Consider the following 24,460-nt stretch of genomic DNA (forward strand, 5'->3'; position numbering starts at 1 on the left):
AGCCAATACATATGCCTTTAGCTTCTTAAAGCAGAACCAAGAGGAGACGCAGTTAGCATCCTCTCATTGAAGTTGTCATGGTCACCGCACTGTTCCTCTGAAAGATGGACTGGTGCTTCTAAGGGGTATGAGTGCTTAGTGGTCCTCCCCACCCTCCATCTCCAATTCTCCTTATCCAAAGTCAGGAAAGGAGAAGGTTCTGAGATTAGGGAAACCTATTTAAAAGTGATTTTAAAGTAGCAACTTTTTCAATGACCAAGCAAGCTTTTAATTTTCTTCCACTGGAAAATGTGTCATTTGTAAGAAGAAGGGAAAGAAGAGGAAATGATAAGTAAGAAAAGCTGAACAGAGAACCAGGTAAAAGGAAAACAAATGTGTTACCCAGTTCAAGCTCGTATTGCTTGCCATATACCAGGTCAGGCAGTCGAGAGACAAGTAGCTGGGGCAAAGAATAGCGACTTTATTCAGAAAGATTTAAGTTAGAAGGCAGTCACTTACAGTGTGGTTACATAGACACTGTGCAATAAAAAAAATTCCTTATATTTGTGAAGACAGTATTCTTGGAAGAATTCATGAAACAATTCTATGGTTTTTTTTTTGCAAAGTCACATCTTTGTTTTACTCTTTTAATTTTAGGCACATGAGTGATTATGTTAAAATATAGTTTCAGAGCCCTTTTTAAATAAGCAAAACACATTCTTAGTGAAAATAAAGCATTGTGTCATACTCTAATTAGTAGAGGTTTCTCCCCCACCCGTTTCCTGATGGTATTTATAACACTGCTGTTTCTTTCTGTTAATTATATCTTGGGTCTCAGTGAACTATACTATGTATTTGAACTTAGTAAGTTTAATTGACCGTATGAAAAATTGACGTAGGGGAGCAAAAGCATGGTGACTAAGGCTCCAGATGACATGGGATTTGAATCCCGGTCTTGCAGTATCTTAACTGTGTTGCCTAGAGCAAAGTCAGGTTTTTGAATCTTAAATGTTTGCTGCTAAAAGTGATTTTAGATGTGGTTTAGTAGTTCTTAACTAGAAATAAACATTATATTCATTTGTTCATCACCATATCTTTTGATCCTTTAGTAGTCATATTAGTGTATAAAGATTTTTCTTGTTTTTTTTCCTCCCCCCCAATAATTAGGATTGTTTTATTATAAGCATCTCCCACCCCATTCCTCCTTTTGATTTAAGGAGTAACAAATTTTCAGCTCTCAGGTTTTATGTTTTTTTATTTTATAGTTAATTCATATTTTTATTGGATTATGATCATACAATGTTATTTGTCCTGTTTTTCTTATTCGGAATTTTCATGGCATTTTCTTTGTGGTTTGGATATATAGTTAGTTTTTGTAAATTTCTATGAACCCTGGAAAAGATCTGTTTTCTGATTAGAGTGTTTGATATACTTTGCTTCATTATACCTTAGTAGTTGTTTATTTTTCCATGTCCTTTATTTTCTTGGATTGAGAAGGGGGGATGGACATTTCCACTGCTGATACATGACCACCTGCTTTCCTTTTCCTTTTGCTTCCAAAGTATGCTGTTGACCACTTTCAGTCTTTTAAAGTGAATTTATTTCAGGTGTGTTATTTGCAGCATACGGTTGGGTAATTTATTAAAGAAGGAGAAGGGAAACCAGTCCAGATGTGTGGTATCAGAAAAGATTTTAAGGAAAATCTGTTGCTTGAGCTAAGCGTTGATGGCAGGAAAGAAAGAGCTTGGTGTATGAAGTGGGGGGAGGCAGGCGGGCATGTGTCCCAGAGTGGAGTGGTAGGGGTTCTTCAGGCAGAGGGGGCAGCAAAAGCTTTTTAAGGTGACCGGGGTGGGGGGCGGGGGCAGTGTTTTCGTGTATTTTTTGTAATCTGAGACTTCTCCTGAAATAGATTTTTTTTTTCCTTCAAGAAACTCTATAGGAATGAAACTTGACAGGTTTCAAAATATTTGAAGATAGGTATTTGTTTCTTTAAATTTTAACAGCAGTTTGACTGAACGTCCTTCGATTTACTAGGTATCTTGAAGATATCAGGGCTTCCCTGGTGGCTCAGCTAGTAAAGAATCTGCCTGTAAGGCAGGAGACCCAGATTTGATCCCGGGGTTGGGAAGATAACCTGGAGAAGGGAATAGCAACGCACTCCTGTGTTCTTGCCCAGAGAATCCCATGGACAGAGGAGCCTGGAGGGCTGCCAGTCCATGGGGTCACAAAGAGTCGGACACGACTGAGCGACTAACACTTGTAAAGATCATTTCAAGTATGTTGAATGTTTTCTGTGGAGAAGTCTGAGGCTGCTTGATTTCCCAACCCTCACCAAAGAATTCTTCTGGACTTCTTAAGTACCAGTGATATTGACTGGATTTGACTCAGCATTACCTCGGTATTGTCTTTCCCAGGCATGTATGTGCCTTCTCAGTCTGCAGGATGGCATCTTCCTCTAGTTTGGAAAACTTAGTTTTAATTTGTCTTGTATTCTTCTTGAGAAAGCAGTTAAACATGTGAAATTTTTTTTTAAAGGAATCTTTCATTTCTTTTTCTTTTCAGTCTTTTCTAATTCATTATTTGTTTCATTTTGTTCATGTCTCTCTCCATCTTGTCTTGCATGTTCATTCTTCTTCAACTTTTTATTTAGACTTAATTTTTGACAAACTCTTCAGTTTGTCTTGCTCTGTGATTTTGTCATATTCTACACCCAGTCTGGGTATTTCGACTTTTCCTGCAGTTCTTTTAGTTGTAGTGGTGTTTCTTGTCATGATTTTCATTTGCTTGGCACGGCGTTTTTGCTGGTGAGGTTTGCTCATCTGTCTTCCATCACTGCCTACCCTCTCTCCGTCCTTCCGTTCTTTCTCTCTCTCCCTTTCTCTCCCATAACTTTGTGGTCTCGTCTGCATCCCGTGCTAGTCTCTTTTTATTAATCTTTGAAGAATCAAGCCCTGCCCCCCCCCGCCCCCCGACTCCCACCCCCTGGTTTGGGGCTGGGAGAGCAGGTAGCAGTTCTTTTGCTATTTTTTTCCCCTGAAATATAGGCAACCCACTCCAGTACTCTTGCCTAGACAGTCCCGTGGACAGAGGAACCTGGTGGACTGTGGTCCATGGGGTTGCAAAGAGTTGGACACGACTGAAGCGACTGAGCACACACGTAGGTCAAGAAAGAGCATTTCCCCTGATCTTTTTTTTTTTTTTTTGATCCTATTTATTTTTTTCTTTGCATGAGCAACATGATATCTGCTTCATGAGATGGTTTTTTTGTTTTCTGGCCCTATCCTGCATGTGTGGAATCTTAGTTCCCTGACTAGGGATTGAACCCACGTCCCCTGCATTGGAAGCAGTTTTAACCACTAGACTGCCAGGGAAGTCCCAATAGCAGGAATTCTTCCTTGTTCACAGTAAAGCACTTTATGACACAGGATTGTATAGTTGAGAGTGTTTAGCCTTATGTGTTGCTGCTATTCCAGCAGAAGCTAGGAGACTTCACAATTCAGTCTCGTCTGCCTTCTCTACCTTGTCTCAGCGGCAGCGTTTCTTTCACTGATTTTATGTCTGAATCTTTGGCTGAAGACCTCCTCTCAGCACCTTGCTATACCCCTACTTGACTTTCACTGCCCTTGACAGTCTTTTCAGATACGTTGTGATTGGGTGATAGATTTTTGTGTAGTTTTATCTAAGATGGAATTTCCATTTCTTTTTATTCTAGTGTTGTCTTGGGGATAGAGAAAGGACAGAGACTTCTTTACCCTGATGTCTTAAAACAGGTCATCGTTTTTTATTTTAAGCTTTCAGCAAAGCTGGTTAGCTGACCGAAGCCTTCTTCAGAGTACTATTTAGGATTTGGCTGCTTGGCTCTTTGCATCCTTCCTTTCATTGCTTGGTGATTTTGCTTCTTATCATTAGTTATTTTCCTTGAGGACCAGATTTCACTGGCTGTGGTTGGGTTTCCGAGATGGGTTAACTGTGAACAGGCGGGGCATCATTGTGCTGAGAGGATTGTTTGTTTTGAGGGCACACCATGGTATTGCATTTATTAAAAATATTGTAGGGATCAATAGTTCCATCTGAGTTCATTTCTCCTGGCTATATTGTACTTCCTTGTGCATTTATGAGGTGGTATATCTTATGAATTATTGAAACAAGCGTGAATACATCTTTTAAAAAAAATGTGAGTAACTTTTATTTGCTTGTTGTCCCACCCCCCATCCGGGAGGCACTGGTTTCCTTTTATTATAGAAGTCTACTTGGTGTTGCTTTTTATGTTTCAAGGATCAAAGATATAGAGGGGGGGAAATGTTCATGGTTCTGTACTTTGATAGGAAAGGAGATAGTTATTTTAGTTTCTATCACCAAGTACCAAAAGTTCCTTTCAAATGCACTGCAGCCCAAAAAAGGAAGCAAAACAAAACACTACGTGCCAGTCGGTGAAAATAACAGCATGCACCACCATGCAGTACTTATAATTGTTTCAAATTTACAAACACAACAATGAAACATATTTTGCATAATGAAATATTTATTTTTATTCTTCATGCTTGCAAGCTGCTCTCCATTCATTCTGTTTGCAAACAGCAGCAGCAGCATTTCTTTAAACATGAACCGGGTGTCATTTCCAGCTGTTGAAATTAATTCTTTTTTAGATCCTGTTAAAAGCTATCATCCAACAGCAAATCTGTTTTTCTTTTTGCTCTTCGTTTATTTCCATTGACTTTTTTCTTGTTCTTATTTTTACTCATTAGTAAAAGTGCCTCTCAGTGTTTGAAATAGGACAGAATTAATAAAAGGAATTCTTGTCTTTGTGTAATATTGTTCCCCTGGTAAGTGGATCAAAATTCTAATTTTGCATCTCTTTCATTTCATAGTTAAAAACAAATGTCACCTGTAGGCTCCAGAGTAGAGGAAAGCTGTAATATTATAGATTTTAAAATTCCCTGTAATATATGGCAGAACCCATCACAGTATTGTAATGATCCTCCAATTAAAAATAAATTTTAAAAATCACTGTAATATGAAAATCTTACTGTTATCACGTAGCTATCAGTCAAGACCTGTGCAAAAGCAATTGTACAAAAAAACCAAATTGTACCCAAAAAACCCCCAAGATTGTAAAATACTCCTCAACATTCTTCCTCTGGGGATAACTGTTTCATATATACAGCATGTAAGGTAGATTTTGTTTTGGGTACCATATCCCCGTATCATGGGAGTCACAAGTGTAAATTTAAATCTTGTAACCACATTAAAAAAGTAAAAAGAAAGAGCAAAAGCTAATTGTAATACTGTCTTATTTAATTCAATATATTCAGAGTGTTATTTCAACATAGAACCAATGTGAAAATTGTTAATAAAATTGTATATTCTTTCTGTATTCAGTCTTCAAAATCCAGTGTTTCTTGCACTGACAGCACATCTCAGTGGAGACAAACTGCTTTTTAGATATTGAGTACCATACGTGGCCACTGGCTGCCATAATGTGCAGTGTGTTTCTAGACTGTGGCATCTTTGAGAGTTGGAATCATGTGGTTTTTGCTGTGTTTCTTGCTGCCATTGGTGCTCGTTCAGTCTGTGCCTTCAAATGAATGAATGAATGAATGAGTGAATAAAATATACTGGAGGGTATAGGTTAATGCTGGAACCTTAATGATATCAGTGCCTCCTGTCAAGAGAACTAAGATACATTGTTTGGAAAGAGAACCCAGAGTCTAGAAGGATCCTGTGTTCCAGGCCTGTGGAAGGACAGTGGGGTGGGAGTTGAGGAGTTAAGCTGCCGAGGACTTTTGCGGGAGACAGTAGGAGAGGAAAGGAAGAGAGTGGCGGTCTCCATCAGGATGTACTTTCCAGAGCGGCTGACAGCGCCTTTCGCTTCTCCCGGTGCCCTGGTGTGCTGGCGCTCGGGGCTCCTCCCGCGGTCCTGCAGTCAAGTCCTGTGTGCCCCTCTGCTTAAAAATCGATGTGGTTGTATCAGGTGTATAAATCGGTACAATGTGGATAGCAGTTCATTCCAATGTACTAAATTAATAATGTCCGTATTCTGTGACCCAGTGATTTTCTATTTAGGTATATACCATTGAGAAGAGGTTTCATATGTATGCAAGGAAGCATTAAATGATAATTGTGACATTTTTAAAAATTAAAAACATGCAAACCACCTACCTGTCTGTCTTAGGAGATCAGATAAATATTTTTGACACACATTAATTCTGTACAGGAATTAAATGACAGGAATTAAATGAATCTGGTGAACTAGATTTGTATTTCCAGATGGAAAGCCATCAAAAATTCAAGGTTGAATGAGGAAAGCAAGCTTTGGAACACCTGTTTTGTTTTTTTTTTCCCCCTCAAAATAAAAAATGTCTCACAGTATACACAATGTTAGGTATTTCTCATTGATGCATGTTGCTATATAAAAGTTGAGGGGAAGAAACTAGCAAACCCCAAGACTAACGGTAAGCTATATGTCTAGACTAGTGAGTACCACAGGTTAGGGGCGTGGGAAGAGATTGAATCTTCAAAGAGCGCTCTAGTGAATGTAAACCTCTGTAGTTAGTTTTTTGGTTTTTTGGTTTTTTTTTTTAATACAAAGCACTGAATGATAATAATTGGCAATTCTAGATGGAGGTCACAGGGGTGTTATCTTAGTCTTTATTCCTTGATATATTTCAAATTGTTCTCAATTTCTGTTTTATACATTTAAGAGGTCTATAGTCAGTGTTTTTGGAAGTAAAAATTTGGGATTAAACATGCCAGGGATATTTTTCTTTCTTGTTATACTTCATATGAATTATTTCAACCCTTTGCTGGAAGAGGATACACAGGTGGAGAAATATCCTTTTGATGTATACAAGTACAAAAGTGCATTTTATAACTGAATTTGCTTTGTTCTATATTTCAGGCTAGAATTTCAATCCAGATCCTTGCAGGAAAATGCCTAATAAACTTAGTTCTACACAGTACCCTTGTGAGTTAAGATTAAAAAAAGTACTTTTAAAATCTAGAATTAGCCTAAGCCTTTCAAAGACGTGTCAACTGTGGTGTATTTCAGTTAAGGTTGACAAGCACTTATGGAATGCCTGTCTGTGGCTTGAGGCTTGGGGGATGGCTAGGAGAGAGTAACACTTAAAAGGAAACTTTAGACATTTCAGGACACAGAAGCAGCTGGGAGCTGTCCAGTTGAATAAAGAAACATTCACTGTCAGAAGGGGAAAGAACAATACATATTGGGTTGGCCCAAAAGTTTGAGTTTTCCATACTGTCGTATGGCAAAACCCAAATGAACTTTTTGGCCAATCCTACTTTTCTTTTTTGGAGAAATTATTAATTTATTGCCTACAAGCTCCAAATCTATACTTCATGGTCTGTTCTGTGGTCGTGGAGCTCAGCCATGTAAGCATTTCTCCTTTGCAGCGAGTGTGATGTTCAGCTGTGTCTGCAGAGGGCGTGGGCAAGGATCTCTGCATGCAGGAGCTTCTCTTCTTGATTCCAGTGTCCTCCTGGACCATTTCAGGTGGCTTCACAGCGAATCCCAAGGCCATCACCTCGCTGAGTGTGGTGTCTCTTGCCAGCCACCGCCCCCTCTCCCCCGGCGTTTCAGAGGGAGGATTTCCCCCCATTGCACCCTCTCTATAGTGTTGTCTGCTTCCTCGATCTGCTCGTCTGTATTCTCTATCTTCTGCACTCTCACCCCCGTTACTCCTGTCCCTGTTATTAATTTTCCCACATTCACATTACTCTCACTTATTTCTTTCTCTGTTTGAATCCCTGCATGGTATCTCCTGATTGGACCCTAATGGCACAGAAGGCACTGTGTTTCCTCCAGTATGCTAAGATCAATACAGGTGATGATGTTTGAAAGGCCTCCTAGGAATCTTTTCAGCCTGTTGTTCATTTTCTTTTAGTAGGACATTAAGCTAGGTGTGTGAATGGGCTAGTGGATCAGTAGATGTGAACATCTGTGTGGTTCTTACCATGTATTTTACGGCATTGGAAAAATGTGTGCATTTATTCCTGGGGAAGTTGATATTTGAGGTTCTTTATGCTTTAAGCTTGTGTGGCTTCATCCTTTATATGTCATTTTGCCTTATTGCACCAACTTAGACTCACAGCGGAGGCCTTCTGGTGTAACAGACAGTGTGTGCTCCGTTACCAGGTGAGCCTGGGTGCTAATTCTGGCTCCAGTGTTACAGTAATTCTAGTTATAACTCCGTAGCATGCAAGTGAAAAATCTTATTTTCTAAATTCAAGTTCTCACTGAGGCCCACAAGAGAATGTATGTACCTTAGGGCAAATAACTTGGTGACTTTGAGCTTATTTCCTTGTCTGTGAACTAAGAAATAAAACACAAGCCTTTTGAGTTGTTGTAAGGTTAGTTATGTCAGAGTAAAGCACCAATTTATTGTTGTTTAGTCGCTTGGTTGTGTTCGACTCTTTTGCGACCCCATGGACAGTAGCCTGCCAGGCTCCTCTGTCCATGGCAGTGTATCAGTGATCCAGTTTGTCTGTTTCCTTGCCAATGTTTGATATAAAATTACTATATTTTATTTCAGCCATTTCATAAGGATGCAGTGTTATCTTGTGGTTTTGAGTTTCTCTAATAACCAGTGAAGTTTAACACTTTTTCTTGTGCTTATGTACTACCTGTGTGCCTCTGTTTTCCTTTTAAGAATTTTCTAAACATAACATTTCTTGTAATGTTGATACAAGTCTCTGGGAAAAAAAATAAACAGGAGAAACTGATCTGTTTTAGATTTTTCGTTTGGTGTTTGCCATAGCAATTGCTTCTGTGCTTTCAAACTGGGGCTTCTTCCCCAGAAGTTATTTCACATAACCAGTTATCTCAGGTCCTTTCTAATGTTTTGTTTTCATGTTCCCTTTGATTTAGGAACAATGAAAACAAACACGGAAACCCAAACAAACTCAAGCCCAAACAATAAAACTGCTGTGAACACTTACTAATAACATGTCTCTCCTACAAACTTTGTGTTTTCGATTTTTATTAACTTTTTTGATAATGCTTTCAATTTTTAACTACGATCAGTATTAAAAAGTATTTCCACTGTATGGATACACCTTTCAGCAAATACAATGTAGAGAGCAGTGGGAGAAGAGCTGTTCAAAACTTTCCATGTCTCATGACGCAGGGAACCCAAAGCTGGTGCTGGGTTACAGCCTAGAAGGTAGGATGGGGAGGGAGGTTCAAGAGGGAAGGAGCATACAATATACCTATGGCTGCTTCAGGTTGGTACATGGCAGAAACGATCGCAATATTGTAAAGTAATTATCCTCCAATTAAAAATAAAATAAAATAAATTTAAAAACTTTCCATGTCTCATTATAAGGAGAATGTAGTCAAGTCTGTAGGGTATAATATCAGTGGAACAGTAAAACTGTGAAAGATGATACAAGGCCAAGAATAGCAAGAAATATTTTGTGGAATGTGGTCAAGTTATTGGACAAAACGACAGTATAGGGAATACTCAAAAGTTGTAAACATGTTTGTCAGTTGCTTAAGACAGGAAGTTGAGTCATCTCTGATTCCTTTTGCATTACCGTCCACATTCAGGTCTCTCAGCCCGTCCAGTTGCTCCCAACTGCCAGATATATCTTGAAGTACACCCAAGTGTCTCTGCTTTTAAGTGCTATAAATCGCATCTAAGCGACCATCTCTGCTAGTCTCCTCTGGTCTCCAAAAGTCATTACTTCCACTCTTGTCTCCTTCTAATCTGTTCTCAACTTAAAAGGAAGAAAGCTCTTTAACACTTAAGTCAGAATAGAACACTCTCAAGCTGAAAACCTGTCGTGGCTTCCTTTTATACTTAAACTCTGTTCAGCACCATGACCTGCTTAGTATGGTCCTTGACTGCCTCTCAGTTTTATCTCTTAAAGCTATTCCCTTATCTGCCTAAACTCCAAAGCAACTGGCCTTCTTTTAATTATTTAAAAAATGAGCTTTTTCATGTCCTGATAAGTCATGTTTTGAAGAGTAAGACTAATTTATCTCTAAGAATGTTCTCAGATAAAACTTACAAACTAAGAAATGGCGTAGTAAGGCATTTATTCAGCCTCTTGAAGCTCTTTAATTATCCTTTGTTCCACCTGGTTATAACTCTTGGCCTAAAGGAGGCCCAAAATGAATTGTTGGGTAATTATCTCTTGCTTTTAACAGGAGTCCAATGATTCTTCTTTTCATCTGTTTCTAGAAATACTATCCCTAGTTCTTCTCCATCTACTGTTACTCATAGCCATCCAACAGTCCTCCCACACACACTTTTTTCTTCCCTGACTAGGAAGAATTAGCTTAACTGTGCTCAGTTAGAAAAGGAGCGTAGTTAATTATGAAATTAACATATGTGAAATTCTTGTTAGTTGGCAGTAAAAATATGCACTCACTTCTCAGTTTCCAGTTATTTTGAATTAAGGCCCATTGATGAAATTATTATTACCATGTAGAGTTAATGATTTTTGTTTAACAGAATCAGTTTGTTTGCTAGAAACTCTCATGTGGTAAATTGTGTTAAAATATTTTTCTAAAGATGTCCGATGTACTTGGAAAGGTACAGGTATGAACTGACAAGGTATTCTATCTCTACAAAATAAGATACATGTATTTCTTATTTGTGTGACAAATATCTGATTTTGACACATTTTCACTATTGATTCAGAAATAAATCTCTCAATTGAAATATGTCTTGGTATAAGTTCTGAGGTCTAATACCACTGATCCATTAAAAAAGGAGAGGGGAAGGAATTCTGGTGCTAAATGGACAGAGGAGGGGGAATTGCTCCATATCTTGGGTCTTCTTCCATTAGGTAACACATTTGCATCAATTTTCGTTTAAAAGCCTTTACTTTTGCCAGGTGAACCAGCCGCCATCATTACTGTTCTCTTTTATTCCAGCTCTTCTTGGTAGTTCTAGGTGCTTAATTATTTTTGCTCATTCATAGAAATCTGCCACATCTTATTATTTTGTCACTGCCACTTTACCAGTATTACAAAATGAACTGAGCTAATAGGAGTTGTCATTTTTCACACTCACTGTCTGCAGTTATATCTCTGATGGTGGTTTCTCATCTGATATGGGGGATGAAGCGAGCCACCCAGCACACAGTCAGAAGGACTTGACTGTTATCACCAGGGGCAAATAATTTAGTAATGAAGTCTCAAATGAATTGGGAGGCAGAAATAGAGCAGGTATGGATTTTTGCTAGAATTGCCTAGAATAGCATAGGTATTAATACATGTACAGTTGGTAGAAGAGGTCTTACTGAGTCTAAAAGAGAGGATAAGATGGTAAACTATTGCATAGTTTGCCTCTGGGATAGATTGGAAGGCAGTTGAGCTAGAACATAAGTTGCTTCGTTAATTCTCCTGACATTGGGACCTAGGTTGAATGTAGCTTCTGGGTGATAGTCTTGTTTTAAGTTGAAATTTTTAAGAGTAGTGATGAGCAGTCTGCCTTACAGCTGGATGTGGTGGGATCCTGGGCAGCCTGAAGAACTACAAGTGGCCCTCCAGTTCGGGCATTGGGAGTGCGTTTTGCCGGCTCGGGGATATTTTTCATTGTCTGTGGATCTTGTTTGTTACGGCCCGGGTACTGCTGGTGTCTAGTGGGTAAGGCCGCAGACACTGCTGAGTATCTTACAGTGTGCTGGACAACCCCTCACAGCAAAGACACGGGGAATTCCCTGGCAGTCCAGTAGTTAGGACTTGGGCTTCCACTGCCAAGGGCACGGGTTCAGTCCCTGGTCGGGGAACTAAGATCCCACAAGCTGCATGGCACAGCCTTAGTAGCAGGTTGAGCAACCCTGTATTTTAACCAATACCAACAAAGGTCTGTAATATTTCCTTATTCCCTGTAGATTGAGTGTGCATATTTGCTGTCTTGTCCTTATAGAATGGCCAGTCTTTAGTAGAAATTTAATGATGGAGAAGGCACACACCCTTAATCATTCCCAACAACTCACCTTTGGACAGACCTGCATATGCTGGCTTCATTTACCAGACCCTGTTTTTCTGCACTACTTCCCTCTTTGTAGTTTTTACACTTTATGAGCTTTACTCATCTTTGAGAAAAATTTCCCTGTGCCACTTTAGGATAAACAGTTTGATGTTTGGCTGTTATTAAGATTTCTTAGTAATGAGATATTTGGTGTCACTAAGTGTTAAAGAGGTACCTGATTATAGACTTTATAAATAGCATCAAAGATAACTAAATGTCATACTTTATCTCCATAGTGCATAACTAGGAGAGGAGGAGGCAGAAGGTGGCAGAGAGAAAGGATAATAGAATTTACACAGCAGCATTTACTTAAAGATAATAAAAAAATTTCATTACATGGCATGAACCAGCCCATTAGGACTAGCACAGCACTCTGCATGGAGATGCTCAGTATAAATACCATTTGCTTTTTATTTGAAATAAGGATAATTCTGTGTTACTGACTTGACTAAAATTTAAAGAGTGTTCCACTCACTATTTGTGGGATATTACAAATAATGTGAGCTCTTTTAATAATTGCACATAAATATACTGTAAATTAAACCTTTCATCTAAAACTACGAGTGAGTTATCTAAACAGCAATTAATTATGCACTTTGGTACTCCTGTGAGTGAAGTAAATTGTTGCTCTCTCTTTCAGAGAGCACGGATTTCCATGAAAAGCTTTGGATGAAAGTTTTACCCCATGAAATAACCTCTCAATAGGGAAAGTATGGTACTCCCATCTATTAACCATGAGCTGGCTAACTTGGATCATAGTTAAGGCTTTGCAGGTGAGAGTATGTACGAATAATAAGCAAGCTACCCAGATATATACTTCCTCTTAAGACCTTGATCCAGTACAGACTTGAGATGTAATAAGGTAGTATTCTCCAACTGATAGTGTCTTTGAAGTAGAAATTAATACTTGGATTAGTTAAGGCTCCTTCAGTTTCGAATGACAGAGAACCCAGCTCAAACTGGCTAGCCAATAAAAGGGAATTTATTAGCTCATGCAGTCAAGTAGGCTATTGCTAGAACCACAGGGACTCAGGCAGCACTCTTGTTTCTCAGCTTTGCCTTCGTGTCTTGACTCTGTTCTCTGTGCAGATGTGATAGTCCATCACAGAGCCAAACTTCCGTCCAGTCTCTCAGGTGCTGACAGCAGAAGAGAACCTGGGAGGTCTCCTTAGGATTCATTACCTTTGATTGGATCACATCTCTCTCTCTGAATCAATCTCTCATGGATTGAGCCATGTTGCCAAATCTGGGTGAGATTTAATGCCACTTACAGGTAGAGAGGGCAAGAGTGGGGTTACCTTGATGAAAATTAGTTATGCAAAATATAAATCTTTATCTTAACCCTGTCTTCTGCAGAAGTACCATATAAATACATATGGACTACTTTAAAAAAAAAAACATGGTTCTATACAAGGGTCTTGATATATTTTACCAATATTCAACGGATTATATTTAAGTTTGCTTGCAGTTTTTTCAGGATTACACATAATATTACAGTGACTGTCTTTGTCTATATGTCCTTGTGAATTTGGGAAAGTTTTATAGAGACTACATAGAATTTCTGGATCAAAGGTCATGCACATTTAAATTTTTATAAATTTGCCAAACTCTCTCAAGATTATAATTTTATCACTAGCATGTAAGACAATTTGTTTCCCCATGTTACTTCCTTCTCATTTTATCTTTGTTGTCTCTCCAGTTCCTGAAAAGTTTTGTGTTTTGTAAAATATATATAATACTCTTTATTTTGCATTAGAATCAGTGCACTTGGGAGTAGCTCAGTCGTAAGACTAATAAGTAGCTGATCTAGACTGGATATCTTTCAGATGACTAAGACTGAAAAATATTTCTTTCATTTTAGTTTGTTTTTTATTCCATCTTAATACTTGAAACCAATTTAATAGTCTGCTTTTCAGAAAATCAAATTATTTATGTCCAACTTTATTCGATAGAAATTAATGAAATAACTGATTACCCTCTGATTGTGACTCGAACTCTTCAGTATTTGTCAGTAACAGTAATTTATATTATGCTAGGTTAAAAAAAATGTTAAAGATGTATTTAATATGCTTATCGGTAGTACCAATATATAAAGTTGATGTAGAGATTTTAATGTATGTTAGTCTTCAGCTCATATCAGACTGATGCATAGTAAACAGCTATTCAACCATTGAAGTTGTAGTATTTGATAAATCTGCAAAAATTTTGCTGTATAAGCCAATAAAAATTTTACATTAAGAATAACTCATGCAGTAACTTCTATTCATTAAAGCTTGGAATAATTTAAATGGTGATGGAGTGAGTATATATTTAAGGCTGACTCATGATTTATCAAAAATATCTTATTTGAGAATGTCCTTTACTTTTTTTAGTTCTTTACTGATTTTTTTCTTAAGTTGGTCACTTTCATTAATAGTGATATTTGTTTATTCAGTTTTCAAGTTGCTATCAATGAATTCCTGCCAACATTATGTAATGCATGCTTGAAACTTTATTTTCCAAATGCTATTTTATTTAAGTTTATGGAAGATACTTTAATTAGATTTAAAAGTGAGATTTAAAAGTGGTTAAGTATCTTTTTTGATGAACTTGATTCATACAAAATAAAATAGCTTTAGGAGGTACTGGAACTTATTTTTTTCATACAGATGGCTTGTATCCCAATCCCAGCTTCTAGATAATGAAAGAGTGGTCCACAGATTTTATGAAGCCATTTAAAGCAGGAATTTTGTTTGTTTGTTTAGTCTCTCAGTTGTGTCTGATTCTTTGTACGACCCCACAGACTGTAGCCCACCAGGTTCCTCTGTCCATGGGATTTCCCAGGCAAGAATACTGGAGTGGGTTGTCATTTTCTTCTCCAGGGGATCTTCTCAACCCAAGGATCTAATTGGCGTCTCCTGCATTGTCAGGCAGATTCTTTACCGTTGAGCCACCTGGGAAGCCCTTAAAATAGGAATGGATATGTTACAAATTTACTTCCTCTGATTTAGGTGTTCCTCTTTTAATACACTGCTCTAAAAATACCAATTTAAATCAGGGTATGAGAAATAATAGGCATGGGAAAACAATTTGGGCTTATGAAAGTAACACTGATTCTTAACTGAACAGGAGTTAATAATCAGTAGTGTTACAGATTTGTCCACTGAAATTTATCTCTCCTCTCCTTGTTGTTGCATTGCGTTGTGTTCCTTCTGTCATGGCCCTCATCAGCGTCTACAGCGCAATGCATATAGCAATTCTGTTTCTCCTTTTTCCACAAAAGTGAGAGTCTGGAGAGCTAGTTCTTTCTGTTATTCATCTTTCTGTTCTGTTCAGGGCCCACCACATAGTAGGTATAAATGTTAAATTCAGCTGATCTTTGCAAAATAATATAGTGCAATAACTTGACAAGTCACTGTTTGACAATCCTTGGCCATTGCTTTTATATTTTCATTTTACTTCAGTGAATCAATTTTTACATAAAAAGATCCCATAGATGTGTTAATTTTGTTTACAGAGAAATGTTTTATATACTCTGAGGGTAATTACTGATAGTTTACCATCTGTTTCTATTTATCAGTATTTTCCATCTCCCTGTTCATTTGTTTGGCTGAGTCTTTTGTATGTGAGATTCTTTCTCCATTTAGCTTTTGATGTCTTTGAAATTTTAGTTTTTGATATTTAGGAAATGTACAGAATATTTTACGATGTTCTGCAAGTTATGTTTATGGTATAACTTGAATTTCAGTCCCATTCTTTAAAGGGAAATATGTGTTGTTGGTTAATTGGTAAGATGATACGTCTCTCTTAGATATGTTTGTAAAAACTCTTATTTTTGTTTTGCACTTTTTAAGAACGTTAGACTTTTCTAGGAACACAGTGCTTTTTTAGTGTTTATTTTCATTTTAATAGGAGTGGAGGAGGAGGACTAATGTTTGTTGAATGCTTACTATGCTCCAGTACTGTGATGAGCACAATATATCACTATTGTCATTAATTGCTTAATAACTCTGTCGAAGGTGATACTATTATAATTTACAGATGAAGAAGCTGAAGCAAAAAAAGAATATTTTCTTCCCCACAACTTGGTCTCTGTTTTATTTCTGATGTAACGTAGGACCCAGAAAACTATCTTATGTATATCATGGATTAGCAGAAAATTCACTGGGATCTTTACCATGCCAATACGATCAGTTCGCTATCCTTTCACCCCACCTGTCATTGAACATCTACAAATTTGGAGGTAGATATTACTGAATATAAACACTCTTTTAAGTGTATAGCTAAATTTGCAGAATGGGAAGGTGATCTCATCAGTGCAATAAAATGAAGAAGTAGCTCTAAAAAATACAGCTGTCTCTTCATTTCTGTGAGAGGCTGGATCCCCTGAGATACCAAAATCCACAGAGGCTGAAGTCACGTATGTGAAATGGCGCAGTAGAGGAATACAGTCGGCCTTCTGCATCCACGGATTTCACTTTCACAGATCCAAGAGTGGTCCGTGTATTAGAAACCCTTGGATCCGGAGGGCCAACTATAGTTTATTTCTTCTGAAACTGCTGGTATCCATGCTCTTTGCTTATTTTTATGGCCTTGTGATTGGTTTTAACAGCTTTGAGGGGACAGAAACAAGACTTTGGTTTGTTCAGGGTGAGAAATTAGAATCTTCAACATCTCAGCACTCACTCTTAAATCACCCAGGATTTAAAATTAAAAGTTTGATTTGAAACTATTAGGTAAAGGATTTTTTTAGTAAAAAAGTAAAAGAATAAAGGTGGCAAAGTGATGCTAAGACTGACATTTCTAGGAAAGTTAGATATTAGAGAAGTCACAACAGAAATAGTAGACCATGGATTCAAAAAAATTTCAAGGAATGATTGACCAGCAACTTCAAATCCTAGGGTGATATCACAGAAAAAGGACAAGAAGGCAAGTGATAAAAAGCCCCAGTTAAGAGTCAGCTGGGCTTTTTTGCCTTATTTGATATCTTAGGATTTTTCCAAGTTTAAGTCAATTTTGTAACACCTTCTCTATTTTTACAGTCACACATATCTAGATTATTAGTTACTTCATATTTTAGAGTAAACTTATGGTGTTATGCTTTTGATTTATTTTCAAGAGGAACCTCTGTATCACAATAAAATATGGAAACCCTTGACAGTGAAAGTCACTCAGTCATGCCCAACTCTTTGCAGCCCCATGGACTGTAGCCTGCCAGGTTCTTCTGTCCATAGGATTTTCCAGGCAAGGATACTGGAGTGGGTTGCCACTTACTTTTCCAGAGGATCTTCCTGACCCAGGAATTGAACCCAGGTCTCCTGCACTGCAGGCAGATTCCTTCCTGACTGAGCTACCAGGGAAGCCCTATGGAAACTCTTAAAATCTGCTGTAAATAGAAACTGTCTATAAAAACTCATAAAATTAAGGAGGAAAGTTATAAGCTATGTCCTAAGGGTTGCTGAGGACATCATATACAGTCTTCCTCTTTATTTAAGAGGAGGAATTGGAAAAGATGGAAAAAGTAAATGCACTCTGTCTGAAGCAATTCTGTCTTATTTGTGTGTGTGATGGGTAGGATGGTTTTTAGTTCCAGCAACATTGTTGGCTGAATGTGAAATGATCCCAGGAGGGAAGCGTGACTGTGTGTGTGTGTTGAGTGTTTTAACATTCATCATGTGAAAGATGCTGTTCTGAGCTTCCTATATTGAAAGATTTTTTGTTTTTTCTTTTTGAAGCTCTTTTAAGAGCCTGTGCTGATGGAGGTGCCAACCGTTTATATGATGTCACAGAAGGAGAGAGGGAGAGGTAAGCTTTCTTTCAGCCATGTCTGTTACATCACTTCTGCTTCTGAGCTTGTTTTATTTTCTTCTTAGTAAATGGTGATTGTTCATTTTCCTTCAGATTCTTACAGAAAACCACCTCAGAGAGAGCGCAAGCTGCTTAACCATGTTGTATTAGTCTTTGTTTTGAGTGGTATCTATTAATAGCAATAGGCCAATCATACTCTTCTTAAAAAAATTCTATTTCAAAAGTCTTTTAAAATAACATTATAAAATATCAGTACGTGTGAGGACTTTGGATATTGACTAAAATAATGGTAATTTGAGTTTTTATTCAAATAGTTTAAAGAATACAAATTGATCTTATATAAAATATGTATCCTGTTGTAGCAGGTGCAAGATTTTTATAATAGTATTGAATAAAACTCAGTATAATTTAACTTAGTTCTGAGCTGTGCTCACATGACTTTTAAGAGAGAAATAATTTTATTTCTTAATGATTTGTTACCTGTACACTCTGGTTTTCCTGATCTTGGCATGGTGAGCTATTTATAGACATGGTGAGCTATTTTTAGATGTGAAAATATGTTTGATGAAAGCACAATTTAAATTTAGCTCACTGCCAACATGCGTCTAGTTCATCCTCTTTGCAAAGACAATTTATAGTCTAGATATAAGTAGACTAGCTATGAAATTTAGTTCCACTTCTATCATATGTTACCAAATGTACTAAAGTATTTACAGTTTGAGAAATCACCTCCTTGCTGTAAAAAATCAAAGTATTATGATGCAGCATATCATAGGTATGAATTAAATACACATATTTTGAAATGATGTAAAATACGTCTTTATGACATCAAAATTTTTACTTCACATTTCTAATGGAGATGCTTTTTGAAAGCACATGGTTGCTTATAGAAGGAAGGCATGTTTTCTTTGAGATTGGACATGTGTAGATGTATAATAAAAAAATATAGCCACAGTGACAGCCTAGGAAGCAATTTAAATTCTTAACATGTTGTGCTTATTTATTTATTTTTTTTGATAAGAACTTTTAAGATTTATTTTCAACAGTTTTCAAACATGTAATGCTGCATTGTTAACTGTTGTCACAATGCTGTACCTTATCACACCCCCAGGACTTATCTCATAACTAGAAGTTTGTACTTTTTAAAAAACTTATTTTTTATTGAAGGATAATTGCTTTACAGCATTTTGCTGTTTTCTGTCAAACCTCAACATGAATCAGCCATAGGTATATGTATGTCCCTTCCCTCTTGACCCTCTCTCCCGTCTCCCTCCCCATCCCACCCCCCTAGGTTGATACAGAGCCTCTGTTTGAGTTTCCTGAGCCACACAGCAAATTCCCGTTGGCTATCTGTTTTACATATGGAAGACGGTATGGAGATTCCTTAAAAAACTAAGAATAAAACCACCATATGACCCAGAAATCCCACTCCTAGGCATGTACCCTGAGGAAACCAAAATTGAAAGAGCCACATGTATCCTCTTGTTCATTGCAGCACTATTTACAATCGCTAGAACATGGAAGCAACCTAGATGTTCATCTACAGATGAATGGATAAAGAAGTCGTGATATATATACACAATGGACTATTACTCAGCCATAAAAAGGAATGCATTTGAGTCAGTTCTAGTAGGTGGATGAACCTAGAACCTATTATACAGAGTGAAGTGAGTCAGAAAGAGAAAGAGAAATACCGTATTCTAACTCATATATATGGAATCTAGAAAAGTGGTACTGAAGAATTTGTTTACAGGGCAACAATGGAGAAACAGACATAGAGTAGACTTGTGCTTCTTTATTTTTAAACTTTTCCTACAACCTGACATGGGCAGGATGTGAAAAAGTACTCAAGTATGTGTTATAAGAAGTGTCTGGCCAGTTATTGCAATGAGGAGCATAATGGCTATGAGGGCAAGATTTGAGTAGGCGCTTTTTGTTTCTTACCTGTAGCCTCCTTGCTGACCAGCAATCTGGTACTGAGTGCCATTTCTCTAATGATGGGTGTAGCTTATGAATATAATTATGAAGCAGAGCTGTGAAACGAATTGGCACAGTACTTTTTAAGTCTTCCTTGATCATAAGAACCATCTAGAATATTTTGAAAAAACATAGATTTCTGTACTGATTACTTTAATTGGATTGAGCTGGACACTAGTAAGATAGATAACATCCAACATATTTACTCTCGTTTGAAAGTAACACACACCACCAATGTGGGAATGAGTGCCATTATTTTTGCCCAAATTTCAAAATAATCATTTCCAGTACTTCTGAACACATTTATAAGTAACCTTAAGGAACTCTTCCAAGAAGATTTATATGATTTACCTAACAACTGTGTGTCCGTATGTGAAGATGTTTAAGAAGAAAATGTACTTGGTATTGATTTCCAAGTTATAGTAACGTGTTTGCCGTGGTGCACAGTCTGAAGCTTAGGGGCATGGTTGACAGGGGTGAGGGTGAAGTCCTTCAAGGGAGATGAGTGAGGCTAACTGCTTCATGTGGGAATTAAAGCCTTGGCATAAATCTCATTAAATCCAAACCCTAACCTGTTAAACTAATTGGACATAGGTGACTAAACATGGTTCTTATTATCTGTATTTTTAACAGAAAGGCTTTACAATGGAAAGAGAAGAAATTTTCATGAGTTTTGGAAAGCCCAGTTAGGGATGTGGACCACTTCTTCGCTTCTTCTTGATTTTTATTTATTCAGTGTCCTAATCTACAATGTAATACCTTATAATTATGCAATAAAGCATGAATATGTAGGGAATCATCTTTAATTGGAGAGAAAGTGGGATCTTTACACATTAGGAATGGAAAGAAGGAAGACTGATGTAGACAGTAGCAGAGGAGCAGGGTTTGCAGAAGGGTGGCGCTGAGGGAAATTCAGTGGTAACCTCACGTCTGATCCTGTACTGAATGCATTCAGCCTTCTGCATCTTTCCCAAAGATTGGTCTTTGTGTCAACTTTGAAGGTCACTTCTCTCCATTTACAAGGTGTTTTTCTTTTAAATAAGCCCTAAATGTTTTTGTTTATTGTTGAAAGCAATGCGTGATGATTTGAGTGTGTGTTAGTGAGTTGGGAGAAACAGAAGAAAATAAAAATTACCTGTTAAGTCTTCCTACATAGCAAAGAGTTACATTGAGTTCTGCCATTGGACTTCAGAAAATATGACTTAATTTTTCTTGTTCAGGTGAATGTAACCTCAATGAATGTAAATTCCCTTGTGCCTAGAAAATTTCCTGAGAGTATTAGATACCCGAAAAATATTTGTTAACGAATGTTTAGTTACAGTTGTTCTATTCTCTGTTCCTAAGGTTCTGAGTAACTTTGACTGATGGCCTGTGTATTTTGGGTAACGACATCGCCTCTGCTCTGAGAGCTGATAGGTTCTGATTTGGGGGTGTGTTCAGTCTGTGTATCAGACCGCGGAGGATGGAGATCCAGTCAGGGAGATACAGAATGGGCACTGCCAGTGATAGCTGGATCGGAGCAGTGGTTGTAGACTTGAGATGAAAGAGGAAGGAATTTTATGAAGACTCAGTCTTTGTACAGTGAGACTCCTATACTCTTAACTGACTGTTTCCCTCAGCCTGTTTTTGGAAATGTGGAGTAGTAAGTTTGGGTAAGATGTGTGGACTGATACCTCTAGGTCTAAAGCTGCAGCCTGATGCTGACTCCAGCCTCGCATTTATGTACTGGTAGTGGTCTGTGGAAAGGAAAGTCCTTGGCAGCCTCACAGCATGTGCCTCCTGTCTTCTCTCAAGTAGGTAGAATCCTGGTCAGAATCCATATGGTGAAGCCTGGCCCCATGGTCAGAATAGTCACAGGACACAGGGATGAGGGGGGAAATACAAGAGAAGCAGGGTAGGATTCGCTAGGAAGATTTTGTGAAGCAGGTTTTTTCTTGCTTATCATTGATAGGCATTGGAGGTTTGTTTCATTTTTGTATTGGTGATTAGATCAGAAAAGTGTATTAGATCAGAAAAGTGTAAATTGTCCACATTGAAGAATATTGCACAGTTATTGTTCACTTGTACTAGTAAATGATACTGACGATGGGAGGGTTATGCTCTCTCCGTACCCCCAGCGCTCTCCCCTCACACCCCAGTTACTCCTTTTTTACATCTTTAACAGATACTCTCAGAGAACAGTTGCTGCTCCAATCAGTATCTAACCAGGGTCTGAAAAGTAGTCAACTATGACTGTAATTTCCAGCATTGCCCACCCTGTGTGTGTGCATGGGTGCTAGGTTGCTTCATTCGTGTCTGACCCTTTGCGACCCCTGTAGACTGTAGCCCGCCAGGCTCCTCTGTCCATGGGATTCTCCAGGCAAGAACACTGGAGTGGGTTGCCATTTCCTTCTCCAGGGGATCTTCCCCACCCAGGGATGGAACCCACATCTCTTACGTCCCCTGCCTTTACTGCTAGTGCCACCTGGGAAGCACATAATAAATATTAAAAACAAGCATACAGACACACAGAGAAATGCACAAGTATAATGATAAGACTCAGTGAATTTCCACAAAGGAGGGTGCAGTAATGTAAACAGCACTGAGACCAGCCAGAGTAGTGTCCCAGCACTGGGCTGCCTTCCTCGTGTTCCCCACTATTGCCAACCTGCCCTCAGAGGAAACCACTGCCTGACCTAGTGAATGTTAGATTTATCATTTTCTACTTTTGGGTTTCATAAAATAAAGTCATAATACATTGAATTACTAGTAGATGGACATTTTTTGGGATAAAGACTCCTCAGCTCTCTGAATCTGAAAAAAAAATTGAAGAAACATTACTGGAGGTGCTTATAGGAGAATTACAGTCACACTAATTACTTTAGGAGATGAAGAGAGTTATGGAATCAAGTAGAAGAGAAAATAAGAACTATACAGAGACAAAATCTATGGTACAACATAAGTAGTGTGACAGTATGGGAGGTATAGTTTATATTGATCATTAAAAAAAAATAATGCCTTTAAAGGTAGAATCCCAGGGACAGGGGAGCCTAGTGGGCTGCCGTCTATGGGGTTGCACAGAGTCGGACACGACTGAAGTGACTTAGCAGCAGCAGCAAGCAATTATAAACTTTATTCTGTTAGAATCTAGTTAAGGTAAACTGACTTAAACAGAAAATGTAGCTTTTAACTTGTGATTCATTCATTCGTTCAAGCATTTATTGAATACCTTTAATAGTTAGACATTTGGATAGGTTTATAAATATGTGTGCATGCTAAGTCCCTTCAGTCATTTCTGACTCTCTGCAGCCCCATGGGCTGTAGCCCACCAGGCTCCTCTGTCCATGGGGATACTCCAGATAAGAACACTGGAGTGGGTTGCCATTTCCTCCCCAGATCGTCGTCTTTACCACTGGCACCCAGCTTCTACTCCCTGAGAATCAGTGCTCAGCTTTTGCGGATCTTGTCAGCCACGCCCAGTTTCCTGCCTTGTCTTCTCCCAAGCCCTTTCTCCCCACTGCCTGGGTCCAGACCCTTTCTCAGGCTGATCTTCAGCTTGTACACGTTGGTACCACCCGCAATCCATTCCCACTGTCTGGCTGTCCATTCTCACTGGTCAGCATTTATAGAGCCTTTGCATACGCTTCCCTGGTGGCTCAGATGGTAAAACCATCTGCCTACAATGTGGGAGACCAGGTTCAATCCCTGGATTGGGAAGATCCCTGGAGAAGGAAATGGCAACCCACTCCAGTACTCTTGCCTGGAAAATCCCATGGACAGAGGAGCCTGGTAGGCTACAGTCCATGGGGTCGCAAAGAGTCGGACACAGCTGAGCGACTTCACTTACTCACTCACTCACTCACTCACTGCACACGCTAGCGTTTTTTTGTAGGAAAACTGTCCCACTGAAATGCTGTCTGCCCCATGAGGGCTCCCCTGCCTAGCAGGTCTGGACATCTCATATGCCATAGTGATACTTTTAAGTTACAGTGTTATGTTAACATTTTACCTTGATTTAGAGCTATAAAGACATACCTTTTACTAGGTTGTAAATTTCTGGTGATCTCTTGTCCTGTAACTTTGCATAATACTTGGTAATTATTTACTTTCCCATTTTATCTTGTGATTTAGCTGTATGTGGATGTATCTTATCTCCCTTGTTAGGTGGTGAACTCCTGGAAGGTAGTGATCATAATTAATCTTCTTTATGTGCCTTGTAATACCCAGTACACTAATGAGCATCCAAGGATTTATTGAATTAATGATTTTTCTTTGATATTTTGGCAGAAATGCCACAAATTTTTTTTTTTTTTAACAGCCAGGGATTTTTAAGGTACCGGATCAGCTATTGGAAGTATCTTGGTGCTAGAGAAGAAACTTTGAGAATATATGTAAATATAAGAATATATTTTAATATTATTTGCATGCATAAACCAGCCATAGCTTATATTTCAAAACATTTTCTGTTTTTTTTGTCTGAAGTTATGAGTAGTGGTGTGTCCAGATTACTTCTGGAATGTCTTATGTTACACTGTATTCTAATTTGTACTTGAACAGTAGCAATTTTGTGCTGTTAGTCCCTCTCTTTTTAGGAAGTTAGCCCTGGTGTCCAGGTTTGGAATTGTTTAGTGAGAATATTCATGGACTCATTAGTTAGGTCAGCATTCAGAATCTGATTCTGTGACTTTATTACTATGAGATGTGTTGCAAGTCATTTCACTTCATGGGCTGCAGTT

The 24,460-nt window shown here is 38.2% G+C and overlaps 1 protein-coding gene across 3 annotated transcripts in view; it reads left to right on the forward strand.

Annotated features, from left to right (window-relative positions):
* The window catches only part of TPK1 (thiamin pyrophosphokinase 1), a 366,723-nt gene that overhangs the window by 121,710 nt on the left and 220,553 nt on the right, over nucleotides 1–24,460 (forward strand). For all 3 annotated transcript variants that reach the window (XM_020881673.2, XM_070461296.1, XM_070461272.1), the window contains one exon: nucleotides 17,696–17,765. In XM_020881673.2, the coding sequence (XP_020737332.1) occupies nucleotides 17,696–17,765 (70 nt within the window). The remainder of the gene's footprint in view (nucleotides 1–17,695; nucleotides 17,766–24,460) is intronic.

This window comes from Odocoileus virginianus, chromosome 1 (assembly GCF_023699985.2).
Source record: "Odocoileus virginianus isolate 20LAN1187 ecotype Illinois chromosome 1, Ovbor_1.2, whole genome shotgun sequence".
NCBI lineage: Eukaryota > Metazoa > Chordata > Mammalia > Artiodactyla > Cervidae > Odocoileus > Odocoileus virginianus.